The sequence below is a fragment of the Lacerta agilis genome, chromosome 12 (genome assembly GCF_009819535.1).
Source record: "Lacerta agilis isolate rLacAgi1 chromosome 12, rLacAgi1.pri, whole genome shotgun sequence".
Taxonomy (NCBI): Eukaryota; Metazoa; Chordata; class Lepidosauria; order Squamata; family Lacertidae; genus Lacerta; species Lacerta agilis.
This window is the reverse complement of record NC_046323.1, coordinates 8245606-8269040: the sequence shown is the minus strand read 5'-3', so window position 1 is coordinate 8269040 and position 23435 is coordinate 8245606. Positions and strand designations below refer to the sequence as shown.

The window sequence follows — 23435 nt, the reverse complement described above, 5'->3', positions numbered from 1 at the left end:
TGTTGATGGTAAGCCTAACATTTTCCGTGAAATGCACAGCAACAGTTTTAGAAAAAAGCAGAGGGTTGAAAGTTTGCAGGAGACAATGGGGAAGAAATGTTTTTCTTCCAATCAATGAGGAAGATTTGATCACATTCATTCAGATTTCCCCTCTTAACAGCTTTTTTCAAACGCTTCCACTTTATAACTCTTACTGTTCCCATCACCAGACCAATAAAAAGTTTAATTTACTGGCAATGCAGTCCCATACATATAAACTCCGAAGCCCTGCTGAGTTCAATGGAACTTAATTTCTGATATGTGCTCCCACAGTCTGTATCTGTTCTGCATCTATTCTTATAAAATACGGTGTTTACTTCAGCTTCAATCTGAATTGAGAAAAAGAGCCACCTCGCTGTCTTTTAAGCTGGTAATGTGTACACAGCTTTGGTTGTACCTAGAGTAGATACACTGAAACAAATGTGCCTTCAGTCTCACTGATTTCAGTGGGTCTACTCTGAGCATGACTAGCCTGGAAAAGAGGAGACTGAGATGAGATATGATAGCCATCTTCAAATATCTCAAGGGCTGTCACATGGAAAAGGAAACAGGCTTGTTTTCTCCTGCTCTGGAGGGTAGGACTCGAACCAGTGGCTTCAAGTTGCAAGAAAGGAGATTCTAACTAAATCTCAGGAAAAACTTTCTGACAGTAAGATCTGTCCGACAGTGCAGCTGACTCCCTTGGGAAGTTGTAGACTCTCCTTCCTTGGAGGCTTTTAAGCAGAGGTTGGATGGCCATCTGTCATGGATGCTTTAGCTGAGATTCCTGCATTGCAGGGGGTTGGACTAGATGACCCTTGGAGCCCCTTCCAACTCTACAATTCTATGATTCTATTAAAATTAAAATCCTAATCCCACTGATCTTGGAGTAACTGCCATTGAGTACTTCTGAGAAGACTGTGCATGCACACGAAAGAACAAACTTAGTTGGTCTCTAAGGTGCTACTGGAAGGAATTATTTTATTTTATTTTGTTTTGACTATGGCAGACCAACACGGCTACCTACCTGTAATTGTAAGCCTGAATTACCGACATGCAATTTATCCACCCTTTTGCTTATCAGCCAAAATAACAAGGAGACGAAGACTTCAGAGAAGCCGGAACTGGTGAGGAACAGTGTGTGCGTGTCTGTGTGCACAAGTCTGGGTGGGGGAGAGTCAGTTTGCAGTAAGTGGTATGCTGCTGTTTTTAAACTGTCTGTTTTGATAATAAAAGGACCATGTCTTAAATAGTATATCTGCTTCCTTTTCTTTCTCCCTTTCTTTTTGGCCTGTAAAGTATACCTGGATCTTTGACTCTAAATACATGCAAGTACAGCTGAAAACAATAGGATTTAAAACACGTACAGAATCAGGACCAACACACAGAGGCAGAGCTTGCTCCTCCGGCACTCGGAGCTGTGCACACCCCCACTCAGGGATGACACCCGGGGCGGACCGCACCCATCGTACCTCATTTTCTCCACTAGTGCCAACACATTTAATTGACCAAAGAACATCTGGAAATAAACCTTTCTCAAATTCTATCTTCCTCAACACAAGACTAGGAAACAAATTATGTGTTCATATTTACATGCATACATTTGGTTTTTTCTTAAAGGAGCACAGGATGGCAAGCAACAAAATAGCAAAGCAATGCATTTTTTTTCAACAACAAAAAATGACAACAGTTGAAAACATTTAAAACAACCACTTATCCTCACAGCTAATTACTTCAGAGTTTCCAGGAACAGCATATTTCAGCCATCTAACAGGAGAGTTAATAATGTGGGAGATGGACACACCTTTCCATAAATAACGAGTCACTACCAAGAAGGCTCTGTCACGAGTCAATGCCAACTGGGCAGCCTCACCAGCAGGGCTTCCCCTGCTGAGCTTAAAACAGAGGAACAAGAGCACACCGTGGTATCATCTCACTTTATAAATTATAAAACACCCCCACTGTTCCATATCTATTTATAAATATATTCATCATTCATCTTTACTGCCCACTTCATCCAACTGATGACTAGAATAGAATAGAATCTCAGAACTATAGACCTGGAAGGGACCTTCTATGTCATCTAGTCCAAGCTCCTCTCTGCTCAATGCAGGATCTACAATGCAATGTGAAACCAACCAACAAGCCTTCCATCCTCTGCTTAAGTATCTCCAGCAGTATCCTGAAGTATCCTGGCTGGGTCTTCTTATTAGGATGTTCCTCCTACCATTTACCGTAGGCAGAATCTGCTTCTCTGCATCTCTGGAAGATGGAGCAAGCTTGCTTTCTCCTGCTCCGGAGGGCAGGGCTTGAACAAATGGCTTCAAGTTACAAGAAAGGAGATTCCAACTAAACCTCAGGAAGAACTTTCTGATGGTAAGAGCAGCCTTCCTTGGAGGTTTTTAAGCAGAGGTTGGACCATCTGTCCTGGGTGCTTAAGCTGAGATTCCTGCGTTGCAGGGGGTTGGGCTAGACAGCCCCTGGAATCCCTTCCAATTCTACAATGCTATGATTCTGTGATCTTCCACCCCCTGGTTCTCACCAGGTCTCTGAAGCAATAGAGAATGCTCAGATTGTCTACACTGGCAGCAGTTTCTCTCTGAAACCTTCTACACGCAAGGCAGATGCTCTACCTTCCAAATACAGTGGTACCTGGTGTTACGTACCATCCCCCTTACGAATGCTGTGGGTTACGCACTCCGCTAACCCAGAAGTAGATGCCCCTTGTTGCGACCTTTGCCCCGGGATGCGAGTGAAAGTCACGCTCCGACAGCACAGTAGCAGCGGGAGACGCCATTAGAGAAAGCAAGCCTCATGTTACGAGCAGTTTCCTGTTACGAACGAACCTCTGGAATGGATTAAGTACGTAACACGATGTACCAGTGTAAGTCTGCTCCATTTTCTACATGACAGCCTTTTAAATATTCAAAGATAACTATTGCATCTCCCTTTCATATTTCCTTATATCTAGCCACTGTTTCAACTATTGGTCATAAGACTTTGTCCCCATCCTCAGAACAACTTTTGAACTGGCTGCTGCAAATATCTGCCTTAAATATCTGCCACAATGAGTAAGCAATACTCAACACTGTGAAATGCTTCCATCTGTAGATCCCCCAGTCTCAAGTTGGACTTAAAGGTACAGCTATAGCTTGATTCAAAAATTGGCAACCCTGGCTCTGAAAATGCAGGCCATAAATCAACTGTCGTCAAGGCTCTCCAATGAACATGATTGTGATCCTTCAGGATTTGGACACTTACCCTCAGTTGAAGTTTGTTTTTTATCCACCTGGTAGATTTGGAAACTGATGAAGAAAACTTGTCAGGCATTTTAACTGTCACTCCAGGTGAGCAGTGAGGAAGAAGCTGGAGAGGTCTTCCAGATGTTGTTGGACAGTGCTAGGCTGATGAGAGTTGGCATCTAACAGAATTTGGAAGGTCCTCAGGCTCTCCGCTCCGGCCCTCAAGTCTTATCAGTTATGTCAGTAATTGACAGAATGCGTGACTCAGATTCATTACATCATTGTGATCAGAAATTAACAAGCTGGAGGCAAAAGATTCTAGTATAGCCGTCTCCCACACAAGCTTTTCTGTTCTGTTTTTGAAGTGCAAAAGGTTGTGTTTTTTTAGAAATAAATAAGTGGAGGAATAGTCAAATACACAATCTCCTGACACAATCTGAGTAGATGCTGCTGCTGTGAGTGCTGGAAGAAAGACCTGCAAGGCCCATTTCCACCTGGTCTAGGGGGCGAGGCCCACACTCACCCTGAACATCTAAAAGGCTCCTGGGAGGCCACTGGGACATTGCTGGAACAACTCTTGGGTTGAGGTAACTCACTAAAATGTTTTAAACAGTTCAAATTTTGGTTCCTCTGTTTCATTTTTGTTGGGTTGGTGTTGGTTAAGTATTTAGTTGTGGTTGGTGGTTATTTTAAATTGGGTATAACGGTAAACTGATTATTATTGTTGTTGTCATTATTGTTATTATTGTTGTTGTTGGTTTTTATTGATTTGTTTGTTTGTTTGTTGCTTGTATAGGATAGCTTGTTTTTTAATGTTTGATGTTTTGTTGTGTTTTATATGTTGTAAGCTACCCAGTGTGGCTGGGGAAATCCAGCCAGATGGGCAGGATATAAATTAAAAAAATATTATTATTATATATTATAGATGGTCTGGGTCTGAGGTATACAAAGGGAGGCCCTCTCCCACCTTAAACTGCCAGCATAATGAGATCATCAACGGAGACTCTCTCCAAATGGCCCCACCAATACTGGGAGCCACGCTTATCTGTCCTCCCAAAGGTGGAGTTGCTGCTGCTTACCAAAATGGAGCATAAGGGACAAGACGGCGGGGAACTCAGCGCTGTACAAACACACCAGCAGAAGGACTGGCTCTGCCAGTGCACTTTCACAGCGCTGACCTCTCTGCTGTCTTGCTCCTCCCACTCAACTTGGTTACTGGGAAGCTTCTTGTGTACACAGAATGTTCTCAAATCCATAAAGAACAATATACAACACTGTCTACTGGCATGGAGGGAGAATGGATATAATTTGGATTAAATCTGCCGGAAAGGGCAAACAACTGTCTTCTGAACATGGAAGTTGTGCAACAGCTCCTTGGTTAATTAAGGAGAGCTTTGAGTCATTCTGTTCTCTCACTAAAACAATTGATTTTCCAGCAAGATCCATGTGATTTTTCTCCCTAAGGACTACCCAAATTTGTTCTAATCATATTTTCAAAATGTGATGTATAGCCAAATGTCTGTTATTGTGGTCTAGGAGTGCTTTAACGGTGGCAGGAACATTAAATCAATGCTCCTAAAGAAAATGATTACAAGCTCAAAAATATTAGACCGCAGACACTACGTACTGAATATTTCGAATCTTTACTATCACTGACCTTTAAGAGAACTGGCAGTGCCAATCTAAACAAAGCAGTGCTCCTTTTTAAAATGCTGCATTTCTTTTAAAAAATAAAATGAACTTGAGAGATTCCTTTCTATGTTGCTACATTTATAAAACAGATATTGACTTTTTGGGTGTAAGGAAAAATTCAAGCATCACCAGTTTTAGCTTTGCTGTCACATATTCTAAGGCATAGTTTTGACCCATTTAGACATACTGTAGCAAAAGTTCTATCCAAATACATCTGGGAGTTCCTGAATAGAGCAGATCCCAGTGGGCAGCTTTGAGGGAATCTCAGGTTTAGCAGAAGCACAATAAATATTTGAGGGCAACACCTGAGAGAGCCCCGCCCCTCCATAAAAAGGGCATAGAGTAGATAGACTCTTGGGTGGGGAGGAATTAACTGAAGTGGCTGAACAGAGAGAGCTCCACACTGCAAGATTTTGTTGCTGTTCTCAATTGTTCCTCACTAATTATCAAAACATGCATTATTGAATTGTTCAGGGAAGCTACCACTTCTTTCACCAGCTTAATCTTGTTTCACTGCCGTTCCTTACCATGTCTTTTCAGAAATAAGCAATTTAATTCTGCCAGATAGCTGCCAATTAGGTTCCGGGCTAAATTCAAGGTGCTGGTTTGGGTGAATAAAGCCCTATACATCTCAGGACCAGGATGCCCAAAATATAGTCTCATCTCCTTTATACCAAATAAATCACTGAGGGTCTTCTGCAGGTACCATCTCATCAGGAAGCCCAATCCACATAATGAAGGAATCTTCCTTCCCTTCCCTTGAATATTAGAGTATTGAGTATTATACGGGCTCCATCTCTGTTGTCTTTTTGGCATCTACTGAAGACCTTCCTTTGACAACAGGCCTTTTAAGCTGAGATCTTCCCCAATCTGCATCTACATTGGATTTGTTTTAAAGAAGGTTTTTTGTTTGTTTGTTTGTTTTACGTTATCACTTGCTGTTTGCCATCCTGTGCTCCTCTGGGAGGAAGTGCACAATAAATGGAATTAATTAATTCAGTGGGGTTTACTCCCAAGTAAATGGGGTTAGGATTGCAGACTCAATCTATTAGGGAAACGTAACATTTCCAGTTGCCTCCAAGCATGTAAGAATTGAAATGCACTGCAGTGATTCGTGAAGGTACTAAACTTAAATAATAAATCTTATTTGAATGCAGAGCAACTAGTGCTTATTCCTCACCTAACAGAAAAACCATAGCTCATGAGGAATGATCTATTTTTTTAAAAAAAAAAAAAAGGTTGCATTTGACATGGAGCCAACAGAAAGGAGGAACTATTCTGTGTCTTTCATTCGGCCCTATTGATCGATCAAGCCTAAATGCTTCCTGGGACTGAGAGACGTCCAACACAGTATAAATAATAAATGGTCCAGAGATTTATACAAAGATTATATTTTTAACCAAAATATTCATGCTGCAGGTGCTGATGGGAGTAGGAAACTTTCTAAAGGTAGCACAAGAAGAAAAGAACCACTTCCCAGTTGTTCAAAAATAAAAGTAATTCAAGGGAATTAGTTTTCATTGTTCAAATGAGTAACAGCAATTACCTGATTTAACATATCCACCCATGAGCCCTTTGTCTGCGTCAGAAAGGAAGGCAGCTAACTTAAACACAAAACTTAGCAACAGACAGACAGACAGACTTCATTGTATGTTCATTAAGAATTATTCCCCTTCCACATCTGCAAAGACTTTAGTCTCAAAGGAAAGAACCATATATATCAGATCTGGCCTTGACCAAACATGCTCTAGACATTGGTTGTATTAATGCATTGCACTTTGGATAGAATTTCCCCAGAAGACAGCCTGCAATCTCCACCTGGTTCAGAATACTGCCTCTAGAGTTCTCCCAGAAGTCAGCAGGGTAGACCACATTTGTTGTCGTTCAGTCGTGTCCGACTCTTCGTGACCCCATGGACCAGAGCACGCCAGGCACTCCTGTCTTCCACTGCCTCCCTCAGTTTGGTCAGACTCATGTTGGTAGCATCAAGAACACTGTCCAACCATCTCATCCTCTGTCGTCCCCTTCTCCTTGTGCCCTCCATCTTTCCCAACATCAGGGTCTTTTCTAGGAAGTCTTCTCTTCTCATGAGGTGGCCAAAGTACTGGAGCCTCAACTTCAGGATCTGTCCTTCTAGTGAGCACTCAGGGCCGATTTCTTTAAGAATGGATAGGTTTGATCTTCTTGCAGTCCATGGGACTCTCAAGGGTCTCCTCCAGCACCATAATTCAAAAGCATCAATTCTTCGGCCTTCTTTATGGTCCAGCTCTCACTTCTGTACATTACTGTACTGTACATGTACTGTAATGTACATTCACTTCTGTACATTACTACTGTACTGGAAAAACCATAGCTTTAACTATACGGACCACATTACAGTATGGCAATTTTCTACCAGCCTTGATGGCTGCCCCTCTGCTTCTGCTCTGAAGTCCATGTGCTGACTATAGCCTTTAAACCCCTAAAATCTGGGATCAGGGTACCTCAAGAACGTCTTCCTCCCATATGAAAACTCTGTGAAAACTCTGCTCAGCAAGGGCAACCATTGCAAAAATGCTGCAGTTGACAAAAAGCGGACCTCTCTGAGGTTGCCTAAAGAAACATCAGCCACTAGATTCTAGTGAGAGGCAGCTGAGGGTGTCTGCTGGGTTGAGAAACCGTGATTGCTACTGGGACCAGAAATCAAGACACAAGGGATGGGTTGAACTAGGGACACAATTTTATGTAAACTATATCTGCAGGGGGAACAAGAGGAGCCAAAACCTCACTTAGCATCTCCCTTGGGTGAACCAAACCTTGCCCTTTCCAAGGCATGCCCCCCAAAGCCTGGGCCCCACGTTATGATCTATAAAATCATAGAGAGGCTATCCTGCTCCACCCTCACCAGTGCTTCCCAACTCTGGGGAGATGCCACAGGTGAGCCTCAGGAACATTCATTATCCTATCTAAGCCCTACAACCCGGAGCAGCTGGTCTCTGGGAATGCCCTTCACTTTCAAATGTGCCTAAGGCTGTTCACCTAGCCTCAGGGCCGGCCCACCCATGAGGCAGACTGAAGCAGTCACCTTAGGCAGCAAAATTCCGTGAGGCTGTGCCACTGTGGGAGCCACCCAGCTGCAGAGGCTTCAGCTTCCAGCAAGATCTCATGAGAGTTCCACAAGTTCTTGTGGGATCTCACCAGAAGCCACCACCGTGTGACCCCAGTAAGTGAGGCTTGGGGGGGGTGGACCTCAGGCAGCGAAACAGGGCCAGCCTTAACCTTTCCCACACTTCCCTAGCAACATTTGACCCTGCAACCAAATTGGCAAGTTTAACAGCAGCATCTCCTAAACGCCAACACCCCCTGAATCCAGTACAGAGTAGGTGGAAAAACCAGCTTGCCAGAATTCCTATTCTGCTCCAAAGTGATGAGCAAACCCAAACTAGAACAGAGGGTGCGATTGGTGGGTGTAAGAAATGGCCCCAAGGCGCCCCGGGAGTTTAGCCAAGGCTGATCCCAGCCAGACACAGCAACACTCCCAGACACAGCAGGAGCCGACTTCTACTCCTGTGTCCTCGAGCTCTCTGGAAGCCTATTAGAACACCATTAAAAAGCCAATAGCTTTATAGGTCAGCCAGTGAAAGCTCCTGCTTTCAGCCTGAGAGGTCACTCGTTCAGTTTCATCTCCTAGCATAGCCATGGGATTTACCCGCGGATATGAGCACATTGATTTTCCCAATGGAGCAGCTATAGAATTACTACACGAGTTCTTATTGCAGCCAAAATGACCCAGCTGAAATTTATGAGAACTTGATCCCTGCCCCCCGTTAAAAAAATTATCATTTAGTAGGCCTAACACTGAGGGAAGCATGTTTGTGGGAACAGACCCACACTGGAAATGCCAGTAGGATGTGGGGGGGGGGGATATCAAGTGGTACATCACCAAGGTGACTAATTAGCTTTAAAGCACTCAAGCTGATTTCCGGCTCTGCGGATGGCACAATTTCAAGGACGTCCACGAGTCGGCGAAACAAAGACGTGGGCCACACTTCTCATCATTCCTGAGTATTGACCATGCTGCTGAGGATGGTGGGAGTTTGAATCCGACAAGATATGGCAGGTGCCATATAGGGTCCCCCTTCTATATCTACTTACCTGGAAGCCACAATACTTCTGAGTGGTCATGTATTGTAACATCAGAATATGCCTGCACCATCCCATACCTGTGTAATGTTTTGCACAGGTGTACGGCCCGCAGTGCAGCCATGCAGCTGTCTCTGTATTGGTCAGAGTGTGGGCTCTGAGCCTTTTAAGCAATCCACAAACTCCATGGAGTGCTTCTGCAAGCAAGTGGCACGTATCATATTTCATTTATCAGAGCAAGTAGGATGTGGGGGATTCCGATGAATCTAGTTACAGGTAGGTAGCCGTGTTGGTCTGCCATAGTCAAAACAAAATAAAAAATAAAAAAAATTCCTTCCAGTAGTACCTTAGAGACCAACTAAGTTTGTTCTTGGTATGAGCTTTCATGTGCATGCACACGAAAGCTCATACCAAGAACAAACTTAGTTGGTCTCTAAGGTGCTACTGGAAGGAATTTCTTTATTTTCCAATGAATCTGTTAGAGCTATAGTTTAAGGCAAGCCCCACCCCATGCATGGCCCTTATAGAAGGGCATCACAAGGGCCATATAATCCAACCCCTGGCAATGCAAGAATCTTTTGCCCAATGTAGGGCTAGAACCCACAACTCTGAGATTCACAGTCTCATGCTCTACCAACTGAGCTATCACCCTTCCTCCAATTTAATGACCTTACCCAGGGCCGGGCTGTCCCATTTTGCCACCTGAGGCGAAACAGGAATTGTCTCTCCCCCCCCCCCCACTTCCCACTCCACCATCGCTTCTGACACCTTTGCAGCCCAGCTCTCACCCAACTCAGCAGCAGCCAGGGGCTGAGGAACCAAGCGGCAACCTGCCACACAGGAATTCCCTGGCTCTCACCAAACTCAGTTGGGAGCCAGTGGTGGAGAAGACAAGCGGCAAGGCTGGGCACCAGAATGCCACCAGGATGGCAGCAGTGGTGGGCAGGGCATAGCATTACCTCTTGCACTTCTGTTCCCCTCTCCTCATGGACAAACTGGCTCTGATCTTCCCTACGGCTTCATCTGAACTTAGACCCAGAATCTCCTTTCAGTGCCATGGTTTGGCATTGGAACATACAAGTTGTAATAAAAGAGGGAGCCTCTGAGCATGCACAAAGTGTCTTCCTCTCACCATTCCCCTTCACACATGAGATGAGGCACCTGGGCTTCTGATTCAGACAATGTGAGCCAAAGGCAGGCTTCAACCTTTCCTGTTTTGTCTCTTCCTCTTTTTAAAAATAAAATAAATGCTGACTTTGCTAACTTTATATCTGAATATAGCTTACAAAATATCAAAAGTAAATGCAAAGTCATAAGGTGTCTGTGAAACTAATACAGGCATGTGTGTTCCACTCACTGCCCGTTGCATTATGAATGTGCTCAAAATCCTATTTCAGATTCTAATTTTAGTCGCAACCAGATATCACTCGAACTTAATTTGCTATGGCTTTTACTAAGAAATGTTCCGTTTCACTTTAGGCCTCGAAACCTTGTTTTGTGGGTAGCCACAAAACATTTATGTATTCCTAGATTGTTCCCGTTCTCCTCCCTAATGCTCAAAGCACTTCTTGCTCCTAATAAGCCCTGTCTGAACATTTTCTCCGCTCCTTCCCTTCTTTCACTTTTAGGTGAGATGTTCCCTCATTGTAAGTGACCTTCCATGTCTCTCATGGTGACTTACTGCTCACCTTCATCAGAAAGAGAGGGCCAGGGGACTTGCAGGTGATGGGCAGTTTTTAGTTTACCCACCTTTAAATGTTGGCCCAGGATGTTGCATGCAGCACCCTGGGCCAAAAGGGGAAGGGGCAGAGTTGAATGGGGTCGTCCTTACAGGTAGGATGGGACCCCTAGAGAGACAACCCTAGGGCCACCATCTTGTAGCCACGACTGCACCACAGATAGCCATGGCACCAGAAGAAAGGGCTCAGCTGAAGATCTCAGAGCATCTGCAGGCGCAAGCATTTGGGTACCCGAGACCTCTTGCATGCATAGCATGTGGTCTGCCACTTAGCTCATATTATGTGTAAGCCAACATTTCAAACAAGATCTCAAATAGAGCTCACTCATGAGAGTTGGGGCCTCCTAACCCAATTCCTTTCCTCCCAGATTCCTTAAGCCAAGGTTGATCACCAGCGGCTCTGCCGTTGTCATCAGACCACAACTCTCACCATCCCTCAGTGTTGCCAATCTTAGCTAGGGCTGGTGGGGTTCCAGTCCAACCACACCAAGAGGGAAACAGGTTCCTAACCCTTGCTTTAACCCTTGCATTGTCCCTTCACAGTTTAAAACCACAGCACAGTATTATTATTATTATTATTATTATCATCATCATCATCATCATCATCATCATCATCATTATCACACCCATCTGACTAGGTTAATCCAGCCATTGTGGGTGCCATCCAACAAATTAAAACATCAAGCACAGTAAAACATCAACACTGTAAAAATTCCCTATACAGACGGCCTTCAGATGTCTTCTAAAAGTAGATAGTAGTTTATTTCCTTAACATCTGGTAGGAGGGTGTTCCACAGGGCAGACGCAGGTTAAAACCATGGCAGAGGGGCTTGCAAATGTTAAAGGATCATGAAGTGCGAGCAATTGGCTTAGATTAAGGTTACCAGATTTTTTTTTTCAATGAATCCAGGGACACTTCAGTGAAATGAGTCAGAATGATAGGATTTTGTCAGGGGACTGATTTGTAAATCTGGGGACTGTCCCCGGGAAATGGGGACGTCTGGTAACCTTAGCTTTGATGGAGGAGCATGTGCTCTAAAACCAATTTCCTTCCTCGCCATAAGGTCACTTTAAATGACACAAATAATGTCCCTTGCAGTTTAAAGAGCAGTGGTGTAAATCAGTTGCACATCTGCATGCTGGTGCAGTCCACCTGCATTACTTTCAGTTAAATGCATGCTTGCACATGTGCACCTTTGCCCCACGGCTATTCTCTGCATTCTGTTTCCCTTGTTGTTGTTGTTGTTCAGTCGTTCAGTCGTGTCCGACTCTTCGTGACCTCATGGACCAGAGCACGCCAGGCACGCCTATCTTTCACTGCCTCCCGCAGTTTGGCCAAACTCATGCTAGTCGCTTCGAGAACACTGTCCAACCATCTCATCCTCTGTCGTCCCCTTACTCTGTTTCCCTTACTTACTATCAAATAAGAGTGGGGGGGGAGGGAAGAGAGACATTTTGCGACTTAATGTTTTTAGTCATCTTTTCCGGGATAACTGTCAAGGAACTGACAATTCAGTCAAAGCTGTCAGATGAGTAATTGGATGAGCAGGGAGAGTGCAGGTGTCAGTACTAATTTGGTAATTTATTTACTTTTTATGAAGCCAGAGAATGGCATGACATGGTCCTTAACACATGCATGACGTGTTTCATTTTTAAGAAAGGAAATTAGGTTGATTTCACAATGTTGAAGCCGTTAACTGTTGAGCAGCCTCTGTGAATGAGTTCAGGGAAGGAACACATTTCTCTTTTTTTACAAGGAATGCATCCACTCAGAGTTCGAATCACTGTGTTTATCTCTTTGTTTGACTGAGTAGATTTCAGAGACTCCTAATAAAACACATTCTCTAGGAGAAAGTAAGCTTAACGATAACACAACAGTACCATGTAAATCCACAGTGAGATTAAAAATCCAACCAGCATAAATTTCATATCATAACCCAGAGGCAAGGAACCTGTGGCTCTACCAGTCTTGTGGTACTCAAAGTTGTTGGCAGGTGGGTCCTACTCTTGTGTAGTACCCTAGCAGAGACACATGCCCGACTGGCATGTTCTCTCCCTCCTGGTCGATCGTTCGGGAGCTTCAAAAACTTTCTTCTGCCCAAACATCACAGCGACTGATACCAAGAAGCATCAGCATACTCAGGGATCCGCAGAGTCTTCGCAGCATGTGTAAACAGACCTCAGCAACTCAGCGTTTTGGCTAATCTACTTTATTTACATATAAACACGCACGGAGCACTGCAAAATGGCTCCCTCTCTCTCTAGCATCGGACAGCAAAGAGAAAGGACAAAGGACATGGAACACAGTAACACAGATATCTTGTCTCCATCACTTCCCACTCTGTGGAATGAAAGCATACACCGTCATGTGATAGATAACAATCCCATGACTTCAGACACGGGGAATGAATCTCCAACAAAAGTCACATCATCCCTAGCCAGCATGACCTATGGTCAGAGATGATGGGCAGTATAGTCTAACAACAACTAATCTGGAGGGTACCACAACTACTGAGCCTCCATCCTGTTTGGCAGAGAAGAAGAGTTTGGCAGTTGTGAAGTAGCCAGAAAGGAACACACTTGAGTTTTTACTGTCGGTCACAAATGTGCCTTGTGGGTGCTGCTTGCTTTGGAGGAAGCCGATGCTATTTTGAACAGTCACTCTGTGCCAGCTCAGCTTCTACGTTTTATAAATATGTAGCAATCACACAACACTGTCGGACTCTGGGACACAGTTGTGTTGCGTTGGCCGCAGCTGATGGGAGCTGTGGTCCCGGTTAGCAAAGACTGCTGTATCAGCAGTTGTGGTGCTGGGGACTTCGGCGCTGCCACCGGTGGGGAAATTTGGACAGGATTGCTTAAACGAATAGCCATTATGTGTGACGCTTGTGGGAAAGGCAAGTGTTATGTGAGGGGTCATTAGGAAAGGAACTGAGAACAAAACTGTCAATATCATCATGGCACTATACAAATTCAGGCTTGGAATACCGCTGGGCACAGTTCTGGTCACCTCCCTCAAAAAGGCGTGTTGTAGAGCGAAAAGAGGTTCAGAAAAGGGCAGGTAAAAATGATCCGAGGGGGTGGAGCAACTCCCCTGTGAGGAAACATTTGGCGCTGTTGGGTTTAGAGAAAATGAGAATAGGAGAGGACTTGATAGAGGTGTGCAAGAGATAGATTGGTGTGGAGAAAGTGGATAGAGAATAGTTATTCTCCCTCTCTCCTAACACTTGAACTCATGCACATCTGATGATGACCCCCAAGGGCCATCTAGTCCAACCCCCTGCAATGCAGGAATCTCAGCTAAAGTACCCATGACAGATGGCCATCCAACCTCTGCTTCAAAACCTCAAAGGATGGAGAGTCCACAACCGCCTGAAGGAGTCCAGTCCACTGCCAAACAGCTCTTACTGTCAGAAAGTTTTTCCGTATGTTTAGTCTGAATCTCTTTTCTTTTAACTTGAAGGCATTGGTTTGAGTCCTACCCTCCAGAGCAGGAGAAAACAAGCTTGCTCCATCTTCTACGTAACAGCTCTTAAGATATTTGAAGATGGCTATCATACCTCCTCTCATTCTCTACTTTTCCAGGCTAAACATACCCAGCATATGACGTTGGAAGATTCAGGACAGATGGAAGAAAGTACTTCACACAGCAGCACATTGAGCGGTGGGATTTCCTCCCACAAGAGGTAGTGATGACCACCCATTTTGGCTGGCTTTTAAAAAGGGTTAGGCAAATTCGCAAAAGGATAAATCAGTGCCACTAGTGACTGTGGTTATTCTACCTCCACTTTCAGAGCCCGTATGCCTCCAAATGCCCTTTGCTGGAAATAGCAAATACAAGAGGGTTGTTGCAAATATGAGAGTCTGCTTGCAGGCTTTGCATAGGTGTCTGCTTGGCCACTGGACAAGATGGGCCTTTGGCCTGATCCAGAAGGCTCTTCTGTTCCTATGTAAGGCTATGACATCTTGCTGTTTTGCAGTTCTGCCCTACATTTATTGACTGTTAACAGATCTGTTGGATGCCATATGTATTGTGAATTCTTTCTGCAGCGCTTTGCTTAACAGTGAAAAAGCTTTTTATTTAATTGCCAGATCTGACAATCCAAACAAGAGTTTCAATGTCATGCTGATCCTTTTCCTGCCTTCTCCCTCATATAAATCATCAGTATTATGCAGTTCGGTTTGTGGATGCTTTTTAAACAATGTACATGGCTAAACAAGCTGCATTAATAATGAAGCTGCTGTAGATTATTATTTTTTAAGTCAGGATTGGGGAAAAGAATCTAAGTTCTCCCTTTCTCCGTGGTTTGAAGTGAGTTTGCAAACCATGGCTTGAAGGTTTGCGCTAACCTCAGAAACCTGATTTTGAAGTCACAGGAAACTATGGTCACAGCAAACAGGAAATAGAGGGTGGAATTTGAGTGAGAGGAGGGAAGTAAAGGATACATGCAATTCTCCAAACCATGGTCTGTAGAAGAGCCTCTGAACTGAACCAGAGAGGGAGAGAGCAAGGACAGAATAAAGAATGTGTATTAATGCCAGAGGCCTTCATAACAGAGGTAATATGCTTTAGTAAGTCGCCTGAGTGCTAGCATTGTCACTGTAGCAACCTGTAGACGCTGCCCTATGAAGCACAGGCATGCCTTATTTGACCTTTCCTTGGCCCCTGTGCATCTTCATCTTCATCTTGTCTGCTTCACACAAAATGGCATCCCTGAGTGTTCATGCACCGTGACATGTGAGGAAATAAGCATCATCCTTTGTCACAGACTTTGTCTCATCAGTGCATATTTGTCCCTAGATCCTGCAGCTAGAATAGCACAGCTCACATAAATCATAAATCATTGTAGAGTTGGGAAGAGACCCTATGGGTCATCTAGTCCAACCCCCTGCAATGAGCAGACCGTTCCATTGTCGAATAGCTCTTACTGTCAGAAAGTTCTCCCTGATATTTAGTCAGAATCTCCTTTGTGCAAGTAAGTCAGGCTGAATGCTTCGAAAACAGGTCATCTGAGGGAGCTCAGAGTGAGGTTAATAAAGGCTATTGCCCTTCCTCATCCTCATCCGCCTTGCCTTTTAGTCTAGAATGGGTAACTTCATGATTAGCTTTTGCCTACAAATTAGAAGACCTGGGTTCAAGTCCTTTTTCAGCCATGAAGCTCACAGGGCTGGTGTTGTGTGAATAAAAGGAATGTGAGTCAGATGAGGTCACGAAGAGTCGGACACGACTGAACGACTGATCAACAACGAGCTCCTTGAAGGGGAAGGATGAGCTATCAGAGCAATAAATGTATCATTTTAAATCATCCCTATTGCGCACTTCTGTGTGAAAACTTGCTGTTGCCTGATTTTATACTAATGTACTTTGAAGGAGGGACGCAGGTGGCGCTGTGGTCTAAACCACAGAGCCTAGTGCTTGCCGATCAGAAGGTCTGTGATTCGAATCAGCTCCCGTTGTTCAGTCCCTGCTTCTGCCCACCTAGCTGTTCGAAAGCACATCAAAGTGCAAGTAGATAAATAGGTACCACTCCGGCAGGAAGGTAAACGGCGTTTCCGTGTGCTGCTCTGGTTCGCCAGAAGCGGCTTAGTCATGCTGGCCACATGACCCGGAAGCTGTCTGCGGATAAACCCCAGCTCCCTTGGCCTATAGAGCGAGATGAGTGCGCAACCCCAGAGTCGTCCGCGACTGGACCTAATGGTCAGGGGTACCTTTACCTTTACCTTACTTTGAAGGAAGTTTAGCTGGCTTAATGGGATATGCTGCAGCACATGGCAAGAAGCACCACTGACATCAGTGGGATTTATTTTCTAGTAAGCATGAAGAGAACCAGGCTGCACATCCCATAAGGGGTGGGTACACCTGTACCAGCAGGTACCTGAGCCTGCCCTCCAGTGGGTTGGACTAGATGACCCTCACAGTCCCTTCCAGCTCTACAATTCTATGATTCTAGGCTGCATCAACAGAAGTCAAGGGAAATAACAGACCATTGGTGAGACCACAACTGGAGTACTATGTCCAGACAGTTCTGTGCGCCACAATTTAAAAAGGATATTGACAAGCTGGAACGTGTGCAGAGGAGGGAAACCAAGCCTTATGAGGAATGGTTGAGGGAGCTGGCCATGTTTAGTCTGGGAAAGGGGAGATCAAGAATCGATATGATAGCCATGTCAAATAGCTAAACAGGGAAGATGGGGAGCAAGTTTGTTTTCTCCTGCTGCGGAGGCTAGAACGCCAACCAATGGATTCAAGTTACAAGTGGGAAGAATTATATATAAATTCAATAAACAACAACAAGAGGGAAGATTCCAAGTCAATCTCAGGAAGAACTCTCTGACAGTAAAGCTCCGAAGGTGATGGACTCTCCTCCCTTGGGAGATGTCTAAGCAGAAGTCGGAGGGCCACCTGTCTGGCTGAGATTCCTGCCTCGCAGGGGGTTGGACTAGATGACCCTCGGCACCCTTTCTAACTCGACAAGTCTGTAACAGCAAGACAAGCGTGATCCAGACTGGAGAAAGACAAGCGTGATCCAGAATGTGATCCACAGCGGCGGAGGCAGCAGCAGCAGTGGGCACGTCCTCCCGCGCTCCGCTTTCGCGGGGGCTCCTCCGGCAGCGCGGCGTGGGGCTGCACATGGCTCCCCTTCCACTACTACGGCAGCACATGCTTCCGCACCAGGTGCCCGGGCTCCTCCTCCCCGCTCCTTCCGCGGCTCCACGCGTTATGCGCCGGCTCACTCCCCGCTCGGCACGCCTCGCCCGGCGGACGCGGGGAGAAGGCGCGGAGCAGTTTTCCCGCCCGTAGAGAGCTATCCATAACTTGCAGGGGGGGGGTGATCCCTCGTGCGGGGCGTGTGTGTGGAGGAGAAGACGAGGAGGAGGGTAGAGGAGGAGGAGGAGGAGGAAGCCGGCGGAGGCGGGCAGCCTTTTTTGGGGAGGCGGCGAGGAGCTCCCCCACTTGCGAATAAGAACCGCGCCGCGCCGGAGGAGAGTTCCTTCGCCGGGCAGGAATGGCGAAGCCGGAGCACGTGAAATAAAAACCAGCGGCTCCCGGAGCTCTCCTGCCTCCCCAGACGGGAGGCTTTTCCGTCCGAGAGGCCAACATGATTCCGCCCAGCGACGCGACAGAAGTCAGCCCGGAGGACGTGGAGAAGGACCGCGACCCGGAGAGCCCCGAGCAGCCGCCTTCGCCTGCCTCCACCACCAGCCAGGAATCCAAGGTCGGTCCTGCTCCGTCCACATATCCATGGATCCCTATTGGGAGAGGGGATCGATCTCTCTCCGTGGCCAGGCGCGCTACGTGCCCGTCCTCCTTTTGTGCCCGCAAAAATGTTGGTGAGGAGGGATCTCGCCATTCACCTGGCGGAGCTGGGAAAGAACCCGGGGGGGACGGGGACGGGGACAACTGGCTGGGTTTTGGAATTAGTTTGTTTATTGCATTTATTTTCTGGAGGGAGAGGTTTCAAAGCGCTCTGTCAGACCATTCCTCTGTTTGGCACTCCGGTTGCTCTGGCTTCACGTGTTGATCCTCATGAAATAGACTGTGGCAGATTTATTATAGGAAAGTTGTGTGTGTGTGTGTGTGTTTGTATGTTAAAAAAATGTCTTTCCGGGAACTTTGCCATTCAGCTGATAAATAGGTCAGTAGCTGAAGTCTAGCTGAAGAGCTGCTATTGTAGGGGAAGAACTGCCACCCATAATAATAATAATAATTTTTGTTATTTGGTACCCCGCCCATCTGAGTGGGTTGCCCCAGCCACTCTGGGTGGCTTCCAACATAAATAAAGAGTATGATAAACAGTATCACCCCCTCCCTCAGCAAAAAAATCCTATTTTATTGGCCTGGTTTGGCTTACCTGATTGAGGAAAATGATGCTTCTGTTCTGCATTCCGCCCCTCAAAATTAAGTGATGCAATAGGTGAGAAGTTTCTGAGTGGATTACCTGAATTAGAAACAAAGAACTGTAAGTGAGCAGAACGAAGAGCAGAACAAGGATGCTCTTCTGTTTAAAGGGAGCATGACGTAAGGGGCAGGAGTTACCTAAAACAACTTGTTAGCTATTAGTGTTGCTGCTGATAAACGCAACTTCTCATGGACCTTGTGCCCTGGTATTCAACAGAAGACTGACCCACACATTTGCCATAGCGGATTTTAGTGATGTGGCGTGCCACAATTCTCTGGCACGCCCTTTGAAAAGGATTGCAGCACCTTCCGAAATGAGCACCTTGACTGTAGTGGTGCCATTTTACAGTCACCCCCTCCTGTTGCAAGTGGAATAGATTCGGAACGCTCCTCCGGAATAGTATTACTATTAGTAGGGTAAAATGGGTAATAGTCGCTGTAGCCGCCTTGACAGGCCTTTGAGCATCCTCGTGGAAGCTGATATGATCCTAACTGGCACTTCAAAGGTGGTACTCAGCAGAATGGAAGTTTGTGCTTTGAATGAGGAGGTCATGTGGACAAATGGACTTGCCACCATGCTGTCAAAGAGGGATTGTGCATTGTTGTGGCTACAGCACAGTACAGTCCTGATTATAGCTATTGATGTGTTACTTCCTTCCAAATCTATGGGAGACATATATGGGTCAGTGGTAACTGATGACACGATTGTAGCCTAAACTCAGGAAATATAAATAGGGTTTCATTTTCTCCTTACCTTTTATAGTAACTAACTATGATTTGATGTGGAGGGGTGTATGCACTTTGGGCACAAAGCAAAGTATTTTAGATCATAGAATCATAGGATTGTAGAGTTGGGAGGGACCCTGAGGATCATCTAGTCCAACCCCCTGCAATGCAGGAATATGCAGCTGCCCCATACGACGATTGAACCTGCAACCTTCGCATTATCAGCACCACTCTCTAACCAACTGAGTTACCCAGGAAATATTGTGCATCAATATATTTCACACAATGCTGAATTCAGTCTTTGTGTGTGTATCCACCCCTCAAAATACACACATGTTAAAACACAAATGTAAGCACTGGTGTGTTGTTGGGCTTCAGGCTTTGATACAAGGTCTCAGATGCTGGTAATTTTGCTTTCAGCCAGACACAATAGTTCTTCAAAACTCAAAGCGGCTTTTAAACATCAGGCATTGTTTAGTAGCATATTTGTGGAGTACTTTTGGTGTTTTATTCTAATGAAGAACGTAAGAAGTGCTACTAGTTTTGTTGTGCTATTGCTGTGATGCCAGTATTCCTAATATTCATACAACACTCAAAAAACAAAACAAAATGAGGAGTAAAATAATCTCTTTCAGGTTTCAAATTTGCATTTGGAAATACATGTTTTAAAGATCTGTATTCTTATTTGGTCAGTTTTTTTCATTTAGGCAAAATTTAAATGTTGGCTCCACAAATAATCAACAGTTTGAAACCAATTGCCATTGAAACCAATTTCAGTCACCATTGCACCCTCCAGTGTTAAATCTGGAAAGAAATGATAAACTACGTGGGGCATTCTGGAGTTTGTTTCTTATCAGGTGGGAAACTAGTTTTGCTTTTGGTAATTGGCTCGAACAAACACATGTTGGGGTTGTACTATTAGTACACATCTGCAGCCATTGATGACGAAGTTTTAGATATGTTCATTTTATTAAAAAATATTAAAGGATGGCAGCCAGTCCCAGACTGGTGACCTTTGATGTTATATTAATCAATCAATTTATTACGGTCATAGACCAGGCAGCGGGCATGCATGCTCCCTTTCACGGGAGAAGGCGAGCATGTTGCAAACGCTTGCACTCCACTCTGGCCCCCTGCGCCTTGGGGCGGCCCCCTTGTTCCTCACCTGCAGAGCCTTTGATGTTATATAGCACAATTGGGGAAGGTTTCAGGAAAAGGGGAAAGGGAAAATGTGTCCTTTTTATTCATCCACCCTGAAACTTTATCTACTTCACTGTGAACCCCAGAATGCTCTCCAAAGGCCCCTGTTCTATCTTGGCCAGGGGCCTGGACAGGGGCATTTCATGTTAAGAGGGTTAGAGAACAGAAACACGCCCCCCCCCCAATGTTTCAGAATCCTGCTGGTTACTGCTTAATCTGAAATTGCTTTATACTCCCGCTTTGTAGATAAATAATTAGGGGTTGGGAGGGAAGTACAGTACACTGCTCCCTCTTCCCTACCCACAAGTGTAACAGGCAGATATCATAACTGGATGTTTTGTTTCCATGGGTGCAACACTCACGTGGCAGCTTTCGTTTCTGGAGTACAGATCTCAGATTTAAGGTCAAAGTCATGCAGTTTTGTAAACACAGCACTAAGGTGGCTGCTTTTGCAATTCCGTGGCTGCCTTTTGGCCTTAACTCTGAGACCTGAGCTCCAGGGTGTCTGCTCCTGCAGGTCCTTTACATGTGTGGTCCTAGCACTGTTTCATGGAAACATGCTAAAGCAACTGTTCTTACAGATCTTCTTATTTCCTTCTGGCCTTAGAAAGAAGGCTGGGAGAGAGCCGAGAACATAGTGGGCACTTTTTCACTTTCTGAGAAAAGTTCTTTGAAATAAATGAGGCTTATTGCCAAGTACCTGTCATTTGAGAAGGGATTGCAGTGATCCTTGGTGCAATTATTTTCAAATTACTGTTTAATGGATAGTTGCAATTGGACACTTTTTCATAACTCTTCCCTCACTCCTGCCCCATTCAGCCTACATCATTTATAATTAGATTTGCTGGATGTCTCTTGTGGGATCTAATCCCTCGGGAAGTCTTTGGCCTTTCACTGTTGCAGAGATTTGAACCTGGCCTAGTCAGGTATTCTAACCACTATACCGTGCATGGGTAATGTGTGGCCCTCCAGATATGGTAGGACTACAACTGTCAAACCATTGGTCATGCTGACTGGGGCTGATGGGAATTGAAGACCAACACATCTGCAGGCCCACAGGTTCCCCATCCCTGCACTAAAAGGTAAAGGGTAAAGGACCCCTGGACAGTTAAGTCCAGTCAAAGGCAACTATGGGGTGCAGCGTTCATCTTGCTTTCAGGCCAAAGGAGCCAGCGTTTGCCCACAGACAGCTTTCCAGGTCATGTGGCCAGCATGATTAAACCGCTTCTGGCGCAACAGAACACCATGACAGAAACCAGAGCACACGGAAATGCCGTTTACCTTCCTGCCGCAGTGGTACCTATTTATCTACTTGCACTTGCGTGCTTCCAAACTGCTAGGTTGGCAGAAGCTGGGAGAGAGCAACGGGTGCTCACCCCATCACGCAGATTAGAACCACCAACCTTTCAATCTGCAAGCCCAAAAGGCTCAGTGGTTTAGACCTCTATCCCTGCACTAAACCATAACAGAATGCCAATCAGCAGAATCACTGAATCGTAGAATTGTAGAGTTGGAAGGGACCGCGAGAGTCATTTAATCCAACCCCCTGCAATGCAAGAATCTTTTGCCCAATGTGGGGTTCGAACCCATGAGCCTGATATTAAGAGTCTCAGGCTCTACAAACTTAGCTACCAAGTTTTTCACCAAATGAATCAGCTGCAGGTAGAATAATAATAATAATAATAATATTTATTATTTGTACCCCGCCCATCTGGCTGGATTTCCCCAGCCACTCTGGGCGGCTTCCAACAGAAATCAAATACAAAAATATCAAACATTAAAAACTTCCCTAAAAAGGGCTGCCTTCAGGTTTTTTCTGAATGTCAGGTAGTTGTTTATTTCCCTGACCTGTGATGGGAGGGCGTTCCACAGGGCGGGCGCCACTACCGAGAAGGCCCTCTGCCTGGTTCCCTGTAGTTTTGCTTCTCGCAGTGAGGGAACCGACAGAAGGCCCTCGGCGCTGGATCTCAGTGTCCGGGCTGAATGATGGGGGTGGAGACGCTCCTTCAGGTATACAGGACCGAGGCCGTTTAGGGCTTTAAAGGTCAGCACCAACACTTTGAATTGTGCTCGGAAACGTACTGGGAGCCAATGCAGATCTCTCAAGAAGGTTTTAAGTGGGTTAATACATTGATGCATTCAAACTCAAAGAGCATGCTGGCAAGAAACGTAAACTGGTCTCTCCTTTACATTCCAGTTTTATTTTGTATAGTAAGATTTCCCCTACCCCCTTCCAAACATGCGCTCTCCAACTGTCGGGCTGCAGTCGAGATGAAGTGTTACCATGTGATGCTGCTGGTTGTGAGAAATGGCTGTGAGTTACAGATAGCTTGAACTGGGGTGGGAGGTGGAACTGAGTTGTGCTAATTGCACCAATCTGTTTAAAACTCATTTTGATACTGTATTTTTAAATTGCTGTAACTCACAAGGCAAGCTTGGGCAAATCAGCGTGGCTTGTTTGCTCATCTGCAAGTTGTCTAAGACAAACCATGGCTTAGGGTTACTTGCAAATGAAACCTATTAATGTTTGTTTTGAAAACACTTGCAGCCTGCAAGCAATCCAAACCACACATACCGGTACTTGGTCATGAATTCTCCATCACTCTAAGCAAATGTGTCTTGGATTTAGGTATGAGTCTCCCAAAAATTACAGGCCAGATTCTACTACCCTTATTCAAATGACGTACTGGTACTTTGCTGACATCTGATTAGCATTTCACACCACACACATGCAGCCTGCTTCAGTCTGAGTACGTTTATTAGTATTGACTCCAGCCCATAAAACTGCCAAGGGTCA

The 23435-nt window shown here is 45.3% G+C and overlaps 1 protein-coding gene across 1 annotated transcript in view; it reads left to right on the top strand.

The window, feature by feature from the left end:
• Positions 1-17746: 17746 nt before the first annotated feature.
• Positions 17747-23435, top strand: part of STAC (SH3 and cysteine rich domain) — a 72585-nt gene continuing 66896 nt past the window's right edge. Inside the window, exon 1 of the mRNA XM_033165700.1 lies at positions 17747-18029. Within this exon, the coding sequence (XP_033021591.1) occupies positions 17913-18029 (117 nt within the window). The 5' untranslated portion in view covers positions 17747-17912. The remainder of the gene's footprint in view (positions 18030-23435) is intronic.